The sequence below is a fragment of the Herpailurus yagouaroundi genome, unplaced genomic scaffold (genome assembly GCF_014898765.1).
Source record: "Herpailurus yagouaroundi ecotype Mexico unplaced genomic scaffold, PumYag 187, whole genome shotgun sequence".
Classification (NCBI taxonomy): Eukaryota; Metazoa; Chordata; class Mammalia; order Carnivora; family Felidae; genus Herpailurus; species Herpailurus yagouaroundi.
Window position 1 is genome coordinate 524,392 of NW_024412418.1, and position 22,796 is coordinate 547,187.

A 22,796-nucleotide genomic window follows, 5' to 3' on the forward strand; every position below is an offset into this window, starting at 1 on the left:
CGGACCCGCCCCCGGGGGTCGCCCGGCCCCATGCCCTGCAGCGGCGGCGGAGCAGCGCGCGGCCGCGGGAGGCTCTGAGGAGCCCGGAGGGAGCCGGCGACGAGGGGACCATGTACCGGGACCCGGAGGCGGCCAGCCCAGGTAAGCGCGGCCCCGCGCGGGCTGGGGCGCCCCGCACCGGCAGGCAGGACGGCGGCAGCGCCGGGCGCCGTCTCGGAGCCCCGGCCCGGGAGCCGCACAGACTCCCTTCCCCCCCACCCCCCTCCACGGGGTCATCCCAGCCCCGGGGGCGCGGGCTTGAGCTGCAGCGGCTCGGACCCCGGCCCCCGCAGTCCGGGCGCTGCCAGGCTTGATGCCCGGCGCCGGCTTCGCAGTGTCCCCACAAGGACCTCCCCCCCCCCTCACCCCCCAGCAGCCCAAGGACAACGTGTGTGGCGGAGCGAGGAGCCACTGCCCCCGCGGGAACCGGGCAGTATCCTCAAGAGGCACCCCGGGGTCCCCAGCACCAGTGCCCCCCGGGTGCCGGGGCTGGGGGACCCCGGGAGGAGGATCCCAGGCAGCTTTGGGCCAAGGTTGTGGGCACCGAGGAGCAGACTGACATCGGCGGTGCCAACTGTGAATTGAGAGGGTGCCAGGGGGCAAGTGGGAATCTGGTGCAGCAGCAGGGGAGGGGGGCTTCGGAGAGGGAGGGTGGGGAACCGCAGGAGCGTGGAGGAAGGAGATAGGAGTACCTGAAGGGAAAGAGAGCAGAGATTGGTGAGATTGGGGGTGCCAGGGGAATGTGCTCCAGGGCTTGGGGGGTGGTGGTAAGCAAAGAACCCCAAACTCACTCCGGTCCTGTCAGGGGAGGGAGGGAGAGAGGCCGGCTCCTTTGCCTTTCTCCCGAGGGAGCCCGGGGAGTGGCCCGGGAGCCCACGTCTGCTTGGCATCCTCAAAGCCAAGCCGAGGAATCTTTCCTCCTTCCTGGGGAAATTGCTGTGCCGTTTCCTCCTTGGCTCCTGACGCCTCCTCACACGGTGCCCACCTGTAGGCAGGTCCCCTGCAGCTCCTGCCCAGGCTGTCTCAGCGCCCACCTGCGGTGCCCCACCCCAGACCCAGCACCCCACCAGTCTGCCAGCTCTGGCAGCGGGAGGCGGTGGCGGCCAGGGGGGGGGGGTCTCTGCTTCTGGGTTTCTCTGTGATGCTAAAAGCCAGACACCCGAGCCGAGGACTTGCTCCCAAATGAGGAGCCTCCAGGCTTACTGTGCTGACCTCCCAGAGTTGGGGGTCCTGGGGGAAGGGACAGCTCTAAGGCCCTTCGCAGAAGGGGCCCAGAGCCCCAAGGCTTTTGAAGGCAGCGCGGTGGACACTAGCTTTGTCCACTCTTGTCCCAGCCCCACATTTGTTCTCCCTCTAGGGGCAGCCTCAGCCTGTCCCTGCCTCCTGAGGACTCGGGCTCTCACCACCATCAGATCACTGCAGCCCAGTGAGTCCTCTGAGCAGGACCTACTGGGTGCCAGGCATTGCACTCACTCAGCACTTGGGTGTAAGGGTGAGAAAGACTCAGTCTCCCTCTCTGGAACCTCATGCCCATCTATGAGTGTCCTCGAGGTGATGGCTGAAGGGACATGGCCTTTGGAGACCCTTCCCTTCATCTGTCGGAACCCAGGTCACCGACCCTGGCATCTTCCCCCAAGAGGCTGCCAGCTTCCAGCGCTTGGACCAAGGGCAGAGGCATTCTCTTGCCTGGATCACCCTCGAAGGAACCAGTAGCTTAGTTCAGAGGCCAGCTCTAGGGTATGAGAATGGAAGGGGGGGGTACAGTGAGGACACTCCCTACCCCCTCACTCTGCCATGCTGGCGGCCTCCCCTTTCCTGGGAGGAACCCAATGGCCTGGGTCTGTGCCCTCATCCCCTCTCCCTCCTCCCTCTTTCCACCCACGCCTGGGCACCATGACATCACCACTCCCCAAGTACCTCTATCCCCTCCATGGAGGCCAACTTGACGTGCTTGGCATCTTCTGGGCGAAGGGCCTGGAACCCAGCGCTGCCCCTGGCACGCTGGCAGCCCCCAGGCCTCTCCCTCTTCCCCCTCCTCAAACAGGCCTCCCCCCGGGGGTGGAGACCTGTGGTGCCCAGATGCGGGTTCAGGATCCTCCAGTGCCAGGGGCGGGGATAGCACTGACTGGGAAACAGGCTGGGTTGAGGTTCACATCTCTCTGGTGTGGCTGCTGGTCTGATGGGGCCAGAAATGGGCTGGAGAGGGCAGAGTCTGCCTATGATCCTGGTCCCCTGGGGCTCTCTGAGGGGCCCGAGTCATCAGTCTAGCCTTTGTACCCCCTGGCATCCCTGCCCACCTCCTAGAATCCCTACACCTCCTGCCAGACTACATCTCCCCTCTACCCCCAGCTTCCCTCAGGCCCCTCCAGACTCTGCTCCCCCAGGGAGGGCTCTGGGTCCCCCATTTCTGTCCCCCACCTCCCCTTTGGCTGGCACCTGGTGGGAGTGAGATATGCAAATTAATTCCTGTGTGACTCAGGCCCCTCCTTCTGGTGCCCCAGGGGCCAGTACCTTGTCTGTCCGATCCTCTCTTCCCACTCCCAGGAACACCTGTGGCCCAACCTTTTGACCATTTTCAGTCTCCTATGTTCTCCCACTTCCCAGGCTGGTTCCAGAGTGTCCCCGAGGTACCCCCTCCCTTAGCCAGCTCACTCTGGTCTCCACAGGATTCACCCTGCCACTGAGACCCTTCCCGGGAGTTTCCTACCTACTTGGGCCCAGGGCCCCAGGCACTTCTGGGATCTGTCTCTGCAGAAGCAAGGGACTGTGGGAAAAAGCCAGAGCTCGGTGAAGAACGAAGACCAGCCCCCTTCCCACACATCCCATGGGCTTCTGCTCCAAACTCTGTCCACCCTCCCCCAGCCGAGCCTGCAACCTCCTCTCTGTCCCCTCTCTGTGCCCTCCCCAAGGCATGCGGCCCTCTCCCTGCCCTCAACCATCATCCTGTGTTCATCCCGAAGCTGGCCTGGTCTGGCCTCCCTGTGTCCCTTGGACCCAGGCCCCAGGCCGGGCAGGGCCTCAGCAGGCCTGCAGGGGTCAGCGTTGCAGTGGGCAGGCCAGGCGGCTTCAGGGAGGGAGGAAGGGAGGGAGAGGTGACCTTGCAGTGAGTGAGCGCACAAGGCCAGAGAGGGAAAGTCTGGGCCAGTGCAGCAGGGCTGGGAGAGAAGTCCGATCCTGAGGCTGCCTGCCCTTCGAGCTTGTCCCTGGGGGTAGCAGTACTCCAAGTCTTGTCTGGCCCACCTGTTAGTAGGCCCTGGCCTCCACAGCAACTCTGCCACAAAGGTCATTCTTAGGGAGTGTAGGGGACACAATGCATGGGGCAGTGGGCCTTGGCATGGTGGGTATCCTCTCTCAAGGCAGAAGGATCTGTGAGATTGTCCAGGCCAACCCTCCACCCACTGGGCACAAGTTAAGGGCAGAGGCCATTGGGTGATTCATGGGGCAGGAGTTAGGGTTATAGCTGAAAGGGCCACCAGGATTAGGGACCAGGGTTGGGGTGTGGGAAAGTCCGATGAGGCCTGACTCTGACCATTTTGCTGTCAAACTCTAGCCCCACCCCTATCTACCCCTCCACCCCTCCACACCACACCTCCCCCCGCCCACCACCGGCCCCATCTGCACAGGCCCAGACCGCCCTGGCTTGTGTGTCAAGCTTGGGCCCCAGGCTAGGACTAAAGAGCAAATGATCTCCCAAGAGGCCATGGCTGGGAGTGGGGGCCTGGGGCTGGGCAATCTGAAACCCTGGGTGGGTGGGATGGCTTCTGTGGGCCTAGTGCCCCCAAACTGTGTGTTGCTATGGAGACAGGACCCTCCTGGGCCTTGGGTCATGCTGTCTGCTGACCCTGTGGGAATAGCTTGACCAATGGGGCTGGGTACTCAAGAACTGGGGGCTGGTGGGGAGGGAGATAGCTGCAAAGCCCCTCCCGCTTGGGGAAGAGAGGCTACAGCAGGCTGGATTGGGGTGGGAACACGCAGGCCAGCAGGTGACAGGTGAGGGACAGCTGGAAGGCAGGGGAACAGGTGGGTGTCAGGCCCTAGGAACCTGGGCCCTGCCCCTTGCCGACCCCGAGCTTGGGCCCAAGACGCACTGAAGGCAATATAGAGGACCAGGGAAGGGCTGTCCCCCTCCGCACCCCCTCCAGCCCAGCCCAGCCCAGCCCAGCAGGAGGCCTTGAGGGAAAGGCAGGGGAGGAGTGGGCGGTTCCTTCCCTGTGGCACCCCTCCTTTTCTCCCACCCCCACTGCCCGCCCACTCTCTATTCTCTGAGGGACTTTGAATCCTTATTGAATCTGATGGACCGTTTTCAATAACTGCTTCCCCCAGGGGAGTGAGCAGGGAGAGGAGCAGTGAGGGGGGCTTTGTGGGGGGGCAGGAGGCCCAGTCCTGAGCCAGGGACTCTTGGCTGGAAGGGAGTCTTTGGGACAGTCTCCTCAGAGGCACCAGTGCATCCCAGGTGGGTGTGGGCAGCTCTGCTCCGTGGGCAGCACCCAGCAGGTGGCACATGAGGCCGGTGAGGTCAGCTCTCTCTGTCGTGGCGGTCACTGGTCTGGCCAGGTGCCGGAGCCAGCCCGTGCCAGGTCCGGCCCGGGTGCCCGCCTGCCTTGCAAGGGAACCCCAGCCGGTGGTGCCAGTTCCACGGACACGGAGGTGCCTGACCGTCCAGGCAGTAGGGGGGGCAGCCTTGCTGGGCCCCCGTCCAGCTCATGTCTGGAGGGCATGGCTTTGGTCTCACCCAGCAGCATTCCCCAAGGGTTGGAACGGAGTTGGCAGACAGCTTGGGACCTGTGGAAGGGGCTGGATGGTGCCCAGAGCGTGCGCCTGGAATCCTGGACCCCGTTGGTTTGGGAGGTGGGCTGGAGGTCGTCGGGCCTGCTCTGGGGGGCTCTGTAACAGCTCCCACCCGGAGGGCCCCCTAGACAGGGGTGCGTCCCCTGTGGGGCTGGGCGGGGCGCTTGGATCAGGAGCCGGGATGTTTGGGGAATTGATGTATTCTTGTCATTGAACGTGTGGGGCCACAGCGCGGGTGGAAAGCGAGGGCGGGGCCGGCGGGGGAAAGCACTGTGCCGTGTGTACCTACGTGCGGGTGCCGGTGCCAGCTGGACTGGGTAATAGCTGCGCTCGCTCGTCTGAGTGCCGGGCGGGCTGTAAACAGCAGCTAATGAGTGTATTTGTAGTTAGGTGCCTTGAGGTGCACGGGGAGTTGTGACGGAGAGCGCTGGGGAGGGCGCCTCCCTTGGCCCTATATATACCCGGGCAGGCAGGGCCTGTGCCCTCCAGGGGCCCCGCCTGCCCCCTGCCACACCCTTCCACCTGCTGGCTCTGAGGCTTCCAACTCCTGGGAGCAGGGAGGGCCTCACCTGGCTGTGCGACGTGCATCGGTGTGGGGTGTTGGAGCTTTGGTGGGTACAGATACGAGCATTTTCACGACGGCATGCGGGTCTGGCCAAGGGCACGTGCGCGCATGCGCACCTGTGTGTACTACATCCGATTCCCTGCATGTGTACGCGCCCCTCCTTCCGAGCCCTGAGAGGAGGCTGCCCCCACCCCCATCTTGGTAGTGGTCCTGGCTCCTTTGATGCCCTTCTTGGAAGCTGGCGGCTCTTGGGCAGGCTTGGGGGGACAGGGGGTGACCTGTTGTATCCATCAGAGGAAACAGGAGGGAGAGGTCTGAGCCCCAGCCCCAGGGGGCTCCCACAGTTGCTACTTGCATCAGAGAAAGGGGAGACCTTGGGGCTTACAGAGAGCCCGGCCAACTCTCTGGTTCCAGAACCCTCAGGAGCCCCAGGAATGAGAGAGCAGGTGTGCCACCGGGGCGGGGGGGGGGGGGGGGGGGCGGGGGGGTCAGCCCTAGTAGGTAGGGGTCTCCCAGTGCTGGTTGATGAAGTGTGAAGCCTGCCCCCAGCCAGGATGGGGTGGTGTGGGGTATGGGAGACCACAAGGGGTGCCTGCGTGAGGCCCCGCATGGGGGGGGAGCAGAGAAGAGAGCTCTGTGGCTAATGTGTCCAATTAAATTACTTCAAACCCTGCCGCGGCAGCTGCTCCCGGCGGGGCCCTGGGTACAAATTGGATCCGTCTCATTACCACGGGTGGTGTCAGCGGGGCCAGAGAGCGGTGGCCAGCTCAGCCAGCACTCGGCAGGCCTTCTCCCCCTCGCTCAGCCTGGGCCCCCGACAGCCCCCTTGAGCCTTTGCTCAATCCAGTACCCCCTTGGGTTTCCCAGGTCGTGCACACCTCCTCGCCATCCTGCCCCCCGTCCCTGGCAGCCCAAGGGCCCCTCTGAGCCCTCACTTTCTTTCTCCAGGTATGGGGTTTCATGCTTTATAGGGGGTCCAGCGTAAGGAAGCCCCTCTCAGGTCACCCAGCACGTCCTGCGCCCTCCCTCGATAATAACAATAGCACGATAATAACAGCAGGAGCGCCTAGTGTTTGCTAGGCACTCTGTGCACGTGCAGCAGGGGGTGGCTTGCTTAAGCGAGGTCTCTGGGGTCAAACAGCTATCTCTGAATCCTGGCAGAGACACTTGCTGCGCCGTCCCTGGAGCCCGTTACTCCACTATTCTGGCTTCAGTTTCTTTCTCTGTTAAATGGGTATGATGATGATTCTGATTTCCCAGAGGGTTGGAGGGTGAGGCTAGGTAAGGCGGGAAACATCTTTCGCAGAGAGCTCAGCACATAGTAAACACTCAGCCAATGACAGCTGTTATCTTGTCATTATCCTGCACCAAGTGATTGATGTCTGGGATGGGGGTTCCGGAAGCTCCAGGGAGGACATGCCTGCTTCAGCCCCGGTGGAGGAGGAGTCGGGGGGCGGGGGTTCCACTGAAGCAGTGTCAGTCGGCTACCTTCAGAACAGCAAAGATGTGTTGAGTGATCACTACGGGCCAGGTGCCGTTCTAAGAACATGACCTGTGTTAGCTCTTCTATCCACAGATGGCTCTGGAAAGGGGGAGCTTGCAGTGAGAAGCTGGCTTGGGGTTCCAGCAAACACCAGCAGACCCAAAGAGCATGAGCTTTAGTCCGGGGCCTTGGGTTTTGAAGAAAGGCTAAGAGCTTGCCACGTGAGCAGTAGGGGTGAGGCGTTCGGTGTGGCGGGGGACAGCACACCGCAGTGTGTGGCCCGGAAGTGGGGTCTCGTTCAGTTGAAGCAGCACTGAGTGCTTGGACGTGGCCAGAAGGGAAGCTGTTAGGGGACACTAGCCGGAGTTGAGGCTTGGGAAAGGTAGGTTGGGCCAGATTGTGAAGGTCCTGGCATTCTGAAATAGGAAAACTGGATTTTTTTTTTTTTTTTTTTTAATTAGGGCAGTGGAGAGCCATGGATGACTTTCAAGCAGATCTCTATTAAAGAACTTTTAACTCTGCAGCAGTGTGGAGGGTAGGAGGCCTGGAGCCAGGCAGGTGTATGGAGCCAGGGTGGCAGGTTAACATATCTGTTCCCACCTTTGCCCGGCCCCTCCTGGGTCTCTTCCCTGCACGGGGCTGAGTCTGAGGCACCACGCCAGGAGGTCTGCAGCATTCAGCTGGCCTGGGGCCCTACCCTTGGAAAGCTTGTGGCAGGTAATGGGCCGTCAAGGGGACACCAGGTGACAACAGGTGCAGATGGGCACTGCCAGGGGACTTCCCTAGGGATCTGGGGCATCAGAAAAAGCTTTCCAGAGAGGGACGTAGAGCCAAGGTGGGCCAGTCCGGGGCCCAGGGGACACGGCAAATGCTCCTGGGGGTTGGATGTGAACCGTACCCCACACCGCAGGCCTCTGGGCCGGGCCCTGGGAGAGCCGCACAGCTCACGCTGCCAGGCCTGAGCTCCAGAGCCCCACCAGAGACAACCTATCTCCACGGCAACTAGGCAGGTACCTCCCTCTCCGTGCCCACGGCCCCTGGCACAGGGGCCCATTCACAGCAGGACTTGGGTACGCCTTCCCACTTCCCTGGGGCCTCGTCCCAGGGCAAACGCCCTGATAGCCGGCGCTGAGTCGCACACGCGTGTTGGTATTTGGGTCCATGTGCACACGAGATGTGTAACGTGCCCCCTACAGCAGGAAGCAGGGAGGCGGGGATGGTCTACACTGCCTACCCACCTTAGCTGGGGACTTGTTCCCTGGGGGTGAGGGTCAGGTGGGCACCGAAGAGCATGATGCCAGGATGATCCCTCAGGGGCCACGGCGAGGAAGGCAGCCCAGAGGAGTGGTTGGGCAGGGCTGCAGGTCGGGGAAGGTGGCGAGACAGAATCTCCCAGCAGGGCCTGGCGGGTCCACAGACCCCCTCGTTCTCCACGTTCAGCCTTGCATTTCTTCTTCACAGCAGTCCTGCGAGGGAGACAGCATTGCCACTGGTGTCCAGATGAGGACGCTGAGGCCCAGAGAGGACCCACCGGGGACCTGAAGTGTCCCACAAGGTCACTCAGTAGAGCAGGGGTGTCAGCTTCACTCCAAAGGCTGGGTCTTGACCACCAGGCTGCACTGCCCGGTGCCCCCCTAATCCCACTAGGATCCAAGCCAGCCCGCCTCTCGGCCCATCACTTGGAAGGGAGTGCTGGGAACTGGTGTTGGGACACAGAGGGGTCCCCAGTGCCTCCTTCAGTGCTTGTGGCATCCCCTAAAGCCTTTGTTCTCAGGTCCCTGAAGTGGGGCGCAGCTCCCTTCCCACCCTGTCTCCTCTCCCTCTCAGCAGGCTCAGTGGAAGGTTCCTCTCAGTCAAGGGGAGGCTCTGAGGAGAAAGAGAGGAACCCCTCACTCGCTGCTTGGCACCTGCCAGCCCTGGAGGAGCCTGATGAATCGGCTGTGTGTGGCGCCCCCCCCCCCCCCCGGCCCCATTCCTCCCTCTCCAGCCCCCGCCTGGTTGGGGAGGTGCGAAGGAAGCGATTTCACAGCCTGTCAGCTGAGGCCTAAAAATACCCAGAACTCCGAGATGCTTGGGCAGGGGGAGGAGAGAGCAGGGACCAGGCTGGGGTGCTGGGGGGGGTGCAACAATGCTAACTTGGCCAGAGCAGCCCTCACGGCTCGAGAGCCCTAGTCAGACGTGATGGGCAGGGATGCCCTACATCCCCCACCTGACCCCATTTCTGGGTCTTGAGAGCTCCGGCCCTCAGAGCCAAGGGAGGGCTTAGTCTCAGACAGGAACCGTGGCACCCAGGCCCTTCAGAGCCTCTGGTCGATGGCTCTTTCTCCCTCTCCACCCCTGAGTTGGCTGGCATCTTTAGGCCGTGGGAGCCAGGCTGGGCCTGTGCCTGCTTCCTTCCTGGAGAAGGTGCCTGCTTCTGTTAGGGGAGAGGCGTGAGGAGGGCAGCGTGGATGGGGGTGCTGGCAGGCGTGCAGTGTGATGTGCGAGCCACCCAGGCACTGGAGGGGGGCAGAGGAGAAGGGGTGTGGCGGCCCGCGTCACTGCCACGTGGCTGTGTGCGAAAGCCTGGCACAGGCCCCCCCTCCCCCACCGCCACGAGGCAGCCAGTGCCCTGAAAGGGGGGCACGTGTGTGTGCATGCGTGGGGGCCCGCTGGAGCTGGCCTGATCTAGGTCCCAAAAAGCTCATGGACACGTATGACCGGGCGGATGTAGCGAGTCCAGACAGAAACTGGGCGAAAGCCCAGGCGCAGGTGGCGAAGCATCAGCAAACACGTGTTGCATCCGGCAGACACATGAGGGTGTGTGTGCTTCCCGTGTGGAAACATGATGGCATGTATGCCCGGGCACAGGAACATGGGAAGGCCTCTCTGGGGCCCTAGGCAGGAGCTGGGAGGCTCATCAGGGAAATAATGGGGTTCATGGGGTGCCTGTGTGGCTCGATAGAGCACGCAGCTCTTGATCTTGGGGTCGTGAGTTCAAGCCCCACGTCGGGGGGTTGGAGGTTATGGATAATGCATACGTTAATTAGTTAAAAGAAATTGTAAGTAATGGGGTTCAAATCCCAGTTCTGCCATGTACTGGTTGGCTGTGTGACCTCGGGCAAGTCACTTAACCTTTCAGTGCTTCATTTCTCCGTCTGTAGAGTGGAGGTGATAACAGCACCTACTTCAGAGGGCTGTTGGGAGGATATGATGAGTTGATGTATATAAACTGGCTGGAACTGTGCCTGTCACCGAGTCGGCACCATGCACATACTAGCTCTTATTATCGGGTTCTCCCCTTCAGTGACACAGGTGGGAGCGCCAAGTCCAGAGAGGGCAAGTGACCTGCCCAAAGTCACACAGTAAGTGAGTGGCAGAGCCAGAGTTAGAACCCAGACTCCAGTGCCTTAGGACGGGGCTTGTTCAAATTTAACTTCATGAGACCGCCCCCGCTTTGGACCACAAGAAGTCCCTACAACACAGGACCGTAACCACATTGGCATCTAGGGCCTAGATTCTGCCAGGGCTGGGCTGGATCATGGGAACTTGGGGATCTGAGCATCTTCAGATAATGCCAGGGTGGATGGGTCCTCAGGGCAGTGGTTAGACGCCTGATTTAGAAACATGCCTCTGATTAGCCTGTGGACTTGGCCAATTACTCAGCCTTCCCGAGTCTCAGTTTCTTCCCTATAATGGAATAACAGTAATACATACTTTATGGGGTTATTGTGGGAAGAAAATGAGATCCCGCATGCAATGCTTTAAGTGACTGGAACATTGTGCCTAATAAATGCTCGGTAATGTTAGCTGCAATTATAACCCATGCAGAATGCTCCCACCCAGGGCTCCATAGATGGTGACTTCCTGGGACGCCCGGCTGGCTCCGTCAGTTAAGTGGCTGACTCTTGATTTCGGCCCAGGTCATAATCTCACGGTTTAAGCCCGGTTCGGGCTTCATGCTGACAGCACAGAGCCTGCTTGGGATTCTCTCTTTCCCTCTCTGCCCCCGCCCCTCTTGTGTTCGCTTGCTCACTCGCTCACTGTCTCTCAAAATAAATAAACTCCGAAAAAAATGATGGAAAATTGCTTCTCTCTCAGCCTCTGACTACCCTTACTCCCTTCCATACTTCACAGGGCTTAGACTGCTCAGGGGCAGTTTGCAAGCAGCCAAGACCCGTCTCTGCCTCCTGTTACTGGTTTTGCCCAGAAAGGAACAGGACCCACCACTGGGACTTAGCTCCTGAGCCCTCTACATCTGGCCTCATCACCCACTTGGTATATGAACTTGGATAAGCACCATTTCCTCTCGGGTCCTGGCTTTTTCCTTCTGTAAATTAGAAAGGCTGGACCCCATAGTCCCAGATCCTCCTGGTCATGTTGCTGTGTGACCCAGGAGAGTCCCTGGCTCAGCTCACTGGAGGGGGTGGCAGGTTGACAGGAAGAGAGGTCGGCTGGCTTCCCTGAGTGAGCGGAGCATCTGGGGCCTGAGCCGACTGGTGGCCTGCCATCATGCCAGCCCGCACCTGTGGCTGCGTAGGAGGGCATGTAGGCCCGACTGGCTGGGCACTGACATTGGGGAGGCTCAAGGACGATGACTAGAGAGAGCCCTTCTTGGGGCCCTGGGAGCTGCCACTGCAGCCGTCCTCCCCCGCTCTCCTCCCTGTCTCCCCCGGGCTTTCCTTCAGCAATTCCTCCTTCCTCCCTGTCCTTCCTCTCTCCTTCTCCTTCCTGGAGTCTCCCAGTATCTCCTTCTCTCTTTCCTCCTCCAATTTAGTAATGTTGACCATTTTCCAGGGTGCCTCCTTCCTTCCTCTCCCTCTGCAGAGGGGAGATCTCTCCCCCCTCCTCTGTCTCTCAGTTTCCTGAGATTCCTCCTTTTTCCTTCCTACAACATGGAAGAAATGTCCCTGTTTCTCTCGATCTTCCTGGCTGCCCCTGCTGCTCCTGAGCCTAGGTCTCTCTCTTACTCTGCAGGGGCATGTCTAGGCCCCTTCATTTCTTGTCCCCTGGCTCTCTCCCACTTCACAGTCCCTCCTTCCCCAGTGTCCCCACCTCTGCCTCCATTCTTCCAGTTCCTTGGTGCTCCATACTCCTCCACCATCTCCCCTGCCCTCCAAAGTTTCCCAGCCTCCTTCAGATGATGGGGCTGATGGGGCTGAGCCGGGCAGTTTCTGTGGCTGGTGCTGCTATTCAGTACCTCATTAACCCCCCACCCCTGTGAGTTCAGAAAGGGGGTCAGCCCAGGGCCCAGGGACTGGCAGCCTTGCCTCCTAATTAGTAGGAAGTAATTGCCTGGAGAAAAAAATTTCATTTAGAATGAGACTCTGAGATTCCAATGTAAAGCAGAGCCAACTGATGGCCCCTGGGGACCAGGAGGAGAGAAGCAGCCGAGGTCAGGGTCTCGGGAAGCCCCCGGATCCCTTCCCTGGCTTGCCCCCAGGACCCCAGCCTTGCAGAAATAGGGAGAGAGCCCTGGGCTGGGAGTACCACCATTGTCATCTGAGTTTGGTTCCACTACTCCTTGTGTGACTGAGGGCAAGTCACTTATTTCTTTGTGCCTTAGTTTTCTGTCCTGTAAAATCAGAAAAATGCCTTGGTATCGTGAGGGTTGATTTGGACAATGGCTATGAAAGCACTTCGCGGGCTGTAAAGTGCTGTGGGAGTGTGAGGTGTTACTGTGTTCCTCCAGTCTGCCCTCATAGGAGATGTGAGGATGTGGAGGGGTGGAGCAGTGAGGCTTCCAGAACATGGAAGGATGGCGAGGTGGATCCTGCGGAGCTGAAAGATTAAGGGCAGACAATGGGGTTTTCTATGGCAGTCTCAACACAGGCCAGCTGCACCACCCTGAGTGGTCACCTCACCTCTCTGGACCCCACTTTCCTCATCTGTAGAATGCTGATCATCATGCTTCCTCCCGGGGAGGGGTTGTAGTTTTAAAGGAGATGAAGTCTGCAGAGCTCTTAGCAGTTCTTGGCCTATAGTAAGTTCTCAATAAATTATATTATCTGTATCTACTGTAATTGAAGACTGTTATCTTTACTCCCTACCTGGACCCAGAGAAGCTGTGATTTGGGGTATTGTCTTAAGGTGGTTTTCTTTGTTTTGCTGTTTGTTTTTGGAAAGAGGGGGAATTTCTACACCCAGTGGGGCTAAAATAAAGCAGTCCCTAGAAACACCAAGCAGATCTGCTTATCAAAGAGGCCCAACCTGTGGCGTAGGGAACAGGAGCGGGGTGAAGCTGTGGCCTTCTTCCCTGACTCCCACTTTCTCCTAGAGAAGGGCTTTAGGCAAGTTTCTCATCTGGGTGGGTGTGAGGTAGGGAGCCTTTGCCCTCAGGGAGGCCTATTACAACCCTTTGTGTTCCTTTTGGTAGGTTTGGCTCTACTGCAGGGAGGAAAAGTGTTTGTTTAAACTGATCTACCCCACCCTTCTGGGAAGAGGGAGCAGGAAGTTTAGCGTGGTCCGGGTTGACCACTGGGTTGAGTCTTTGCTATGAACCAGGCAGTATGGTGCCCCAAGGCCGCCTAAACGCGGTCGGACTGTCTGGAACGTGCAGGTTATTAGGCAGCGCTGCAAGCACAGAGCGCCATATTTTCCCGGAATGGCTGAGGGGACGGCGACGGGGACTGTCTGCCACTCCTTCACCCGCCCAGTGCCACCGCGGGGGACATTCTGTTTCTGCTCTAAGCGCAGTACCCGCACCAGCCGCCAGGAGGCAGTTCGGCGGGCCCCCACTTGAGGGAATGGGATATGGCATTTACCTTACCGGGGAGGCTTTTTTTTTTTTTTTTTTTTTTTTTTTTTGTCATGAGTCGGACTGCTAACTGGGTCCTCAGTATCTGAGGACCTCACTGGGGAAAGGGAGCTCTTGAAGTCGCCTGGTCGCTTCCGTGGCTTCAGCTCATGGCTGATCGGGGAGCGATTGGCAGAGGAAAGTGGAATCACTATGCTGCAGTCCTGGAAACAGCTCCGGTTCTTTGGATCCTGCTCGTTAGGGGCAATGCAAAGGGCAGCCTGGAGGAGGGAGCTGTCAAAGGACAGAAACGGGTTTCAGCACCAAGGACAGGAGTGCTGCGACCCGCCCCTGCTTCAGCACCGTGGACAGATCCCAGGGCGGCGCACTCAGTGGCTCCTTCCTAATATTTGTGGTGCAAATGATAGCCCAGAATATGGCAGAATGGCACCTCCCAGAGGGAATCTCAGTCACCCTATGTTCTAACGAGGAGACTTAGGACCAGAGAGTTGAGTTAGTTGCCTAAGGCCACATACCCACAGCGACACAGTGGGTGGCAGAACTGGATTCAGAGCCCCAATGGTCTCTCTCCAACCATTTCTCCCCACCTGGATTTCCACTAGATCTCTCCCTCCTTCCTAAACATCCCCGGGAGCAGCTTCACATTCGGTTCTATCCTTAAGAACCCTTGAGCTGGCAACTATTAAGTGTGCCCTTTCCCCCACCAAAACCCCAATCAAGAATCTGAATCCCAGGATGGAAGATTCCTAGCCCCTGAGGTTTTTCATGGCTCCCAGCATCAGGTGGAAGGGTGTCGGGGCAGGACAGGTGCCCTGGCCTGTAAGGAAGGCTGAGACTTGGGGAGCTGGAGTTGAGTCATCAGCAAGAGGAACTTTTAAGTGCTCTGAGATCCTCAAATAAAATAGAGCGCACCATTCCAACCTCAGCTTCTTTGCAGCCGTGTATTATTAATAACAATAAGATGCTGACTTAGGCCAAGGCACAACAATGCATTATTCATAGGAGTAACTAGTGGTCAGGGCCTGCACTTAATCATCACACGTCCCTGATCCTGCCCCTGTTCCACACTCCTGGTGGAGAAGCCCTCCACCTGAGCTCCTCCTTTGTTGGGCTCTTGCTACACTGACGATGAACATGATCATTTTCACAGCTGCCCAGGTGGCTCTTCGGCTTTGGGATCAGGGTGGGTGGGGAGGGTGACTGATTCTAGGCTAACTCAGAGCTGGCACCTGGTCATGTTCATCCTGAATGGCTTTGACCCTGATGACTTCCAGACTCAGCAGCTCTCTGGAGTCTGCAGATGGTCTTTCTCCCCCTCCCCATCTTTTGAGGCTGAAGACTGAAGCCAGATACACCAGGCTTCCATAAGCCAGGAATTGTGGGAGGTGGGGGTGACTGAGGGGAGGGGTCACCAGGCAGAGGATACCCCATCACCACTAAATATGGCAAGAGATGTGACCCCCTAGGTAAACTCTGGAGCACTTTGTAAACTCTTCTGCACTGAAGAAATGGGAGACATTATTACCAAAGCCATGTTCTCTGCTGGAAGAGAGAACCAAGGTAGAGAAGGCATAGAGAATGCATGGATGAAGCCTTTGTAGCTCACCAGGCCCTGCTCCCTTGATGAGGAGTCAAAGTGCTTGTGGATCCTGACATGTCCCCATCCAATTTCTTGCTGGAATGGCTCCTGGCCCATCCGGACAATCCTTCATTCGCTGTTTACTCACTTGGCATCTCCTCTGAATTCTAAACCGTCTGCATCCAGCCGGCCTCTGCGGCCCCTGCCAGCGCTCTCTCCCTAGCTCACTCACGCATTATCTGTTTTTATTACAGTCAAGGTTGAGGAGGCTTGCTCGTGCTAAGCCCCTATTTTCAGCTACTTGTAACTTTCCAAAACAATTCCCCTTGGGCCTCCTCTTTCACCAGCCTTGCTCTGGCCCCAGGTGAAGCCTGAGGGGTTATGGGCGTCTCCTTGGATTTCTGAAGGACACTCAGGGAGACTGTCCGGAGGGCATGGGGGTAGGGTGGAGGACCAGCTTTCCTGGGAAATGAATGCCAGACTCTCTTTCTCCTTCTTTTTCTTTCTTCCTTCTACCTACCCATCTTGTTTTCTTTTTCCCAAGGTGGGTAGCCTGGAGGGGGAGCTTTAGAGTAGAGAGAGGGCAGAAAATTTGGCATGACAGGCAGCCCGGAGCCTGGCAGTTTAAGGTTCAGAATTTTGCTCACTGGTTTTCTGTTGCTTTCTGCCCAACTCTGCCTTCTTCTGACTTTGTGTGTGTGTGTGTGTGTGTGTGTGTGTGTGTGTGTGTGTGTCTGTCTGTGTGTCTGTGTGTCTGTGTGTTGGGTCGGGAGGAGGAAAGGAAGGTGGGAAAGGTACTGAAAATGTCCCCCCTCCCCGTGCCCAAATGTCCCTAGGGATGGCAGGCTCTGCACTTGTAAATGCCCCCACCCCCACCTTCCCCCATCTCTATCTGCTCAGTAGGCACGTGGAAGGGTGCTTCCTTTGAAAACCTGTGACTCCAGTTTTCACTGCTTTCCACCTCTAACGTCATCACGCAACCACCAAAGGATAGGAGGGAGGCGCCGGGGCATGATGTGTCGGAAGTAGTGCAGAATCAGGTGGGAGGAGGCAGGATTAGGATAGGAAGGCGCTGGCAGATGTAGCCCCAACCACCCCCAACAACATCACTCGGCTTTATCTCGGGAATAGTGGTTGTGCCCTAGGCAGTATTAGAGACCCGGCCAGGCGAGTCCTGGGCTGCTCCACCCTTCTCTGTTTCCTGCCCATCTGTGTCTAACCCCAGGGGCCCACCCCCCAGACTGTTTGGGGACGTTTAGGGGGACTGAACCTCTCTCTAATGAGGGTGCTTTACTAAGGCTGCGGGCTGGGCCAATGGAGGGCAAAAGGGTCCCCGGGAAGGGTGTGTGTGAAGTGAGTCTCTGAAGCACCAGGAGGAGTAACTCAGGCAGGGCTCTCTTTGGTAAAACTCTGGGGGGAAATTCCTCTCCCTGACTGCTTTTTTATTTTGTGTTCACTCAATTTCTTTCTTCTCTTGGCTCTGTCCTCAGAGTGACTAGGTTCAAGGCTCAGCTCCCCTCGGGTGGAACAAGAGAGAGACCGAGCTGTAGGGTTTGAGGTTTACAGACTCTAGGTGCATCCCTGGCTTTACCTCTCTGCTGCTCTGTGCCCTTGGGCAAGTATTTAACCCTTCTGAGCCTCAGTTTCTCTCTTTGTGAGGCGAGCATGAGAGTATTTACCTCCAGAGGGGTGCTAAAGACTGTAAACATGATTCAGTGTGGAGCACACATCGGTGCTGTGATGAAAGGTATTTGGTCAGGAGAGCAAGGGCCTGGGATCTGGGGATCCCCAAAGAGGGAAGCAGTCTAGGTTGGGAGGGTGTGGGGACAATGCCGGAAGGCCTGGATATGGATAGTGTGCGTGTCACCAGCCGAGAATGCAAGAGCAAGCAAAGTGTGGGGGAAAGAGTCTGTGTGCACAGATTTCAGCATGTCCAGCAGCTTCCCTGTGTCATATCCTGGGCTGAGGGCTGTGGGAGACCCCAAGCGATGGGGAGACACGATCTTACCCCATTGGCTCCAACCCCCAAGGAAAGAGCATTGGACAGAAGATCAGTTAATTCAAGCTTGGAAAATGACGAGACTGCTATGAATCCCTGGCCATAAGGAAGGGCTTCCCGGAAGAGGCTGGCTTACCTGGGGCCTTGAATAACTTCATGCATCTGTTTGTCACTTACTTACCCAGCCTCTCCCAGGTACCAAACCTCGGGCTACAGAGATGAGTGGTGGGGGTGGGGGGGGGTGTCTCAGCCCTCCAGGTGTTCCCAGTTGGGGGTGGGGGTGGGGTGGAGACCAAGTGCTAATTATTAACCCACAATGATGAATTGTCATAGTTACAGGGGAGGCAGAAAGGCATGTGGGAGGGAACGAAGACCATCTTGGTCCAGGGATATTAATGGTAGAAGATGGAAGGAAGGTATTCTAGGCAGAGCAAAGAGCTCGTGCCACAAAGCCTCAAGAGTGAAAGAGGTTAGCCTTCTGGAAGGAAGCAGAAAAGTTAGGTGTGGCTAGGTCACGCCGTAGCCCCTTGTGGGAGGCTGTCACACCCTTGCGCTCAGAGGGCAGTCTCTGCAGCTGCGGTAAAGGGCAGGCTCACATTGCCTTAGTTCTCCATATCTGTTTCTTCCTCTGTGACATGGGGCCAACAATGGTACCAGGTTGTGGAGATGACGTGGGATGGCATGTGTAAGCTTCCCGTCTGCCACAAAAGGTGCATGCCCAGTTCACGTGAGCTGTTATTTTATGTCGACAGGACCCCAGCATGAGAAGGCAGGGGCTGTTCTCATCGCTTGAAGGTGAACCTCTGAGGTCCCAAAATGGGCTTTACCTGGGGTCACCAGCCAGGGGCAAAGGTGTGACTTGAATCCAGGTCATCTGCCTCCAGGTCTATTCCCTGTCCTGCTGCTCTGCCTCAGGACAGACGCGGGGGGATGGCTCGGTCAGTGAAGCCTCCGACTTCAGCTCAGGTCACGATCTCATGGTCCATGAACTGGAGCCCCGTGTCAGGCTCTGTGCTGACAGCTCGGAGCCTGGAGCCTGCTTCAGATTCTGTGTCTCTCCCTCTGTCTGCCCCTCCCCTGCTCACGCTCTGTCTCTCTCTCTCTCAAAAATAAACATTAAAAAAAAAATTTAAAAAAACAAAAGGACAGACAGAATTTGAGTAGACGAATAATGGGCAGGGGAGAGAATCGCAGGCCAGAGGAAGTGCGTGAACACCTAGGCCACATGATGGCAGAGTGGGCTGGACATCTGCTTGTGGCCAGGCCATCGGTGTGTGTGAGCGTGAGCACAGGTGTCCATGCAAGGGGTGAGTCTCACGGCTAGTGCATGTGCGTGCATTTGTGTGTACATGGGTATCCGTGCACAGGTGTGTATTTTTGCATGTGTGTGAATGAGCACGGGTATCTGTGCAAGGGGTGAGCCTCTGTGGCTTCTGTGTGTGTGTGCACGCGCGCGCACCTGCATGCACATGTGTGGGGTGTGGGCTGCACGGCTGTCTGTGTCAAGAGTGTCTCTGAGGCGTGTGCATGTGTGTGTACGAGCTGTGGGTGTCCATGTCTGTGACCTGTGTGTGTGTGTACCTCCTCCCCCTCTGGGTCCCCTCCTGTTCTCCCCACCCCCCGGGCAGCTGGTGAGCGTGCCCTCAGAAGTCCATTCCCTCTCCGGCAGCTCCCCAGGGCATCCCAGCAGCCAGCAGTCCTGTTTGATTCTGTTCATCCATAAATTATGGCTTACTGAGGAGATGAGAAGGAGTTGGGAGTGGGGGCAGAGCTCTGGCAAGAGACAGGCTCAGGTCTGCAGTTCATACCTGAAACCCAGCCTGGCTCCCAGCTGTTGCCCCCCCCCACCCCCCACTGGCCTCCGCCCTCCCCCTTCCTGCCATAGGGATTCACTGATGCTCTTGGTCGTGGTCGAGGCCTGGGGCAGGGATTGGGGTGCCCAGAATTGAGTAAGACGTGACCCCTGGCCTCTGCTGTCCGTGGGGAAAAACTAGATGTGTATCTACTTCAGTATTTTATTCAACACTCGTTGAGCGCCAGCTCCGTGGCCCAGACGTCTCTAATATAGGGCCGACGTGGTAACGCTATGATAATAGCTAGCATTTATTGCCTACTTATTTTGGGTCCGGCACTGTGCTAAGCACATCATATGTGCTAATTCCTTTAAACCTCACAATTGTCCTATGAGGCCCGTACTGTTATTAGCCCCCATTTACAGATGGGGAAACAAAGGCACGCAAAGTTTAGGTCACACATCGGGGAAGAATAAGAGCCAGGAGTTGAACCCAGAGAGTCTGGCTCCAGAGTGCTGGCCCTTAATCACTGCACCTGAAAAGAAGGGCGCAGGCGCAGGCGCAGGCGCAGGGTGATGGGAGCTCAGAGGCAGGAGAAATTAATTCCCACTGGGGATATTATGGAAGGCTTCCTGGAAGAGGTGCTTTTCATCTGGGTATAGAAAAAGCAGGAACTGTCAGGCAAAGGTGGCATGGAGGAAGAATGAAGGAGGTCCTGGTGTGTGTGTGTGTGTGTGTGTGTGTGTGTGTGTGTGTGTAAAAGAGAGAGGCTCAAACTCTGTCCTGCAGTCTCTCCCATCGCTTCCTTCCCATCTTGTGTGGGTGACGAGCGGGATACCATGCAAGCACTGAACATTTAACAATATTTACTGAGTACGTCCCATATGTCAGCCTGTCACAGAATATCCGGGATGAGCAGAGCAGATACAGCCCTTGCCTTTGTGGACCCTGTAGTCCGGGACAGAGTGGGTGCTTAATAAATGGTAGCCTCTGTAATTATTATTCTTAGAGGCCTGAGGTTCTTACTCACCCATTCTTTGAACAAGCATTTGCCAAGCACCTGCTGTAGGCCCGGCTCCCTCCTTGGTTCTGGGAAGACAGTAGCGAACAGGGAGCAAGCCCTACCCTCAAGGAGCTGACATTCTAAAGGGGAAGACCACACATGAGCGTCTCGTCCATGCTCAGAGGCGGGCTGCCTTCTCGAGCACACAGGCTTTACCCTGAGAGCTCCTTGGCTGGTGGCGTGGCCAGGAACACAGGCCCCATCCACAGGACCCCGCCGGATCATCTTTAGTTCTGAGCTCTAGTCAGCTGACGTGCCCGCCACAGGCCTGGGCAGAGAGGCAGCAACAAACCTGAGCTTACACCTCACTCCCAAGACACCTCGGGGATCGGACCCGGGAAGCCTGGCTCACCCTGCCGCCCGGGCCTCCTGATGTCATCTGTCTGCCCTTGTCTGTGTCTCAGCCCCGGGACCCAGGATGTCTCCTCTGTCCAAGGGTAGGTTGTGGAACCCGGCCCTGTCAAGGGCTGACGAGGGCTGCAATATTTTCTTTCCCCAAATGTTAATATGCTGACGCTAAGGGGACCTGAAACCACGTATGTCATCGGAGGAAGGGTTAGAAGGGCCAGAGTGGCTTTGCCTGGAGAAGACCAGAAGGGGACATGAGAGCTGTCGGCAAGGATTTGGAGGCCTGTCATGTGGCAGAGGGAGCCGGCTGGTTCCCAGCAGCTCCGGAGGGCAAGCTGGGGAGCGAGGGGGGCCTGGGAGGGGGAGTTCTGGGGAGACAGATTCTGCTCAGCACGAGACACAGCAACCTTCCCTAATGATGCCTGTTGGTGGAGGGCCTGCCTCCTTCCTGTCACCCACAGGGCTGCCCAGAGGGTTTGCACATTGCGGGGGGCCAGACTCCATGATGGCAGAGGCCCCTTCCAGCCCCCGACAGAGTGGCTCCATGCTGTGGGAATGGGTTCACTCCGGCTGGCAGGCAAGAACCCATGCCAGCACCCCTTGATGGCAATGTCACTTGCTGGCTGAGGACACCATGTCACTTTCGGTCACAGCATCAGTGCAATTTGCAGTGACATGCATTTGTTCCACCCCGGCTCCGAGGGCTCTCTGGGGGAAACTGGGGGCCTGGGCGGGGGAGGGGTCAGACTCGTTGCCTGTAAGATGACAGCATCTACCCTGTGCTGTCGAGGATCCTAGGCTCCCCGATCTAGGGGGGTCAGCTTTTCCTTAGCAACCCATCTCTTTCTTCAAATGGAACTTTCTACAAAAACCCAAGATGTGAACCAGGGAGATGGTGCTGCCTTGTTGAAGAGGGCTTGAGAGACCATGGCCTCGTCAGCTCAGCATCCGCCTCCATAGCCCCAGAGAAATTCCTGGGAACCCGAAGAGTTCCAAGGGGCACCCAAAGCAAAGAGAGTAGCCTTTGAACTGGGCTGCCTGGGTTTGAATCCTGGGTCCCCGACCTGCTACCAGAATGACCTCGGACAAAGTTCTTGACCCTCTTGTGTCTCAGTTTCCCCATCTGCAAAATGGGGACAACCGTAATGTTTACTAAAGTTGTTTGAAGGGCTGAGCTGTTACCCCGCGGGGAGCACCTAGGACACCTGTGTCGTCATCAGAGGAAGGGGCAGCTCTTTCACAGATGAAGGCGTTGACATCCGAGAGGTTGATCGCCTCGCTCACGGCCACATCTGGTTAGTGGCCAGAATGGCCTCAGACTCGTTTTCCTAGACTCCAAGCCCAGTGCTCCTTCTGCATGCCCCCAGAATGCTAATTGTTTAAGATGGGCCCTCCCTGGGTCTCTGGGGACTGTTCCAAGTGTGTGCCCCCTGGCTTCTGGGATTGATAGGCTTTGTCCTCAGGTGCCCTCTTCCTACAGCAGGGGTTGAGAAACAGTTTTGAGACAGCCCTTTTTTGGCAGAGAGAGGAGGTAGGCGCCTTTGAGAATCGCCCCATGGCCAAGATGTATGGAGGGGGGGCAGGGTGCATGAAGAGCGTGTTAGAGCAGAGGAACCCAGCTGGAACGGGCTTCCTACCACAGCACCACAGCTGCCACAGCAAGAGCTTGCTAACACCCCCTCCGATCCTGCTCAAAAACCTTCCATGGCTCCCATGGCCTGCGAAACACAGCAGGCCCCTCAGCCTGACAGACAAGCCCCTTCCCCATCAGGCCCCACTGACCTAGTCCAGTTCCTCATACAACGTGCTTGACTCCTCTTTATCCCTTCTCCCCTTGACTCTTGCTGCCTCCTATGCCTGGAATATCCTACCTCACCTCACAGCCATCCGCCAGACCACACCGAATACCCCTTCTCGCGGAAGCCTCCCCGGATAGCTCCCTAGTCCAGCGGTGACTTCCTCATTTGTGCTCCCAGAGCCCTCTGTTTACACCGGCGAGAAAACAAACACCATCAACCTTAATAATAATACCTATCTGTTGAGTGCCAACACTAACCCCACGGGTGGGCACCATTTGATCTTTACTTGAAGACACTGAGTGCTTAAGACCCTTGTGCAAGGCCACTCAGCTATTAAGAGGCAGAAGCTTCACTCACACTTGGGTCTTTTCTTGGGTGCTTTGGAGTCTGGAGCCCCGGGCTGTCTGTTCTGCCACTCACTGGTTCTGGGGCACCTGACATGCTAAGAAATAATTAGCTGAATTCTTTTTTTTTTTTTTTAAGTTTATTTATTTTGAGAGGGGTGGGGAAGGGCAGAGAGAGAGAGAGAGAGAGAGAGAGAGAGAGAGAGAGAGAAACCCAAGCAGGCTCTGCACTGTCAGCACAGAGCCCGATTCAGGGCTGG

General features: G+C 57.6%; 1 protein-coding gene and 1 long non-coding RNA gene across 9 annotated transcripts in view; one reads left to right on the forward strand and one right to left on the reverse strand.

Annotated features, from left to right (window-relative positions):
- The first annotated feature begins 6 nt into the window (after window positions 1–6).
- SYT7 (synaptotagmin 7) overlaps window positions 7–22,796 on the forward strand; it is a 60,113-nt gene continuing 37,323 nt past the window's right edge. For all 8 annotated transcript variants that reach the window (XM_040494932.1, XM_040494936.1, XM_040494934.1 and 5 more), the window contains exon 1: window positions 7–141. In XM_040494932.1, the coding sequence (XP_040350866.1) occupies window positions 111–141 (31 nt within the window). In that variant the 5' untranslated portion in view covers window positions 7–110. The remainder of the gene's footprint in view (window positions 142–22,796) is intronic.
- Window positions 6,730–8,672, reverse strand: LOC121043323 (uncharacterized). The gene is made up of 2 exons (XR_005796789.1): window positions 8,114–8,672; window positions 6,730–7,305 (listed from the first exon to the last, which is right to left on the reverse strand). It is a non-coding gene; the product is annotated as an uncharacterized LOC121043323 (long non-coding RNA).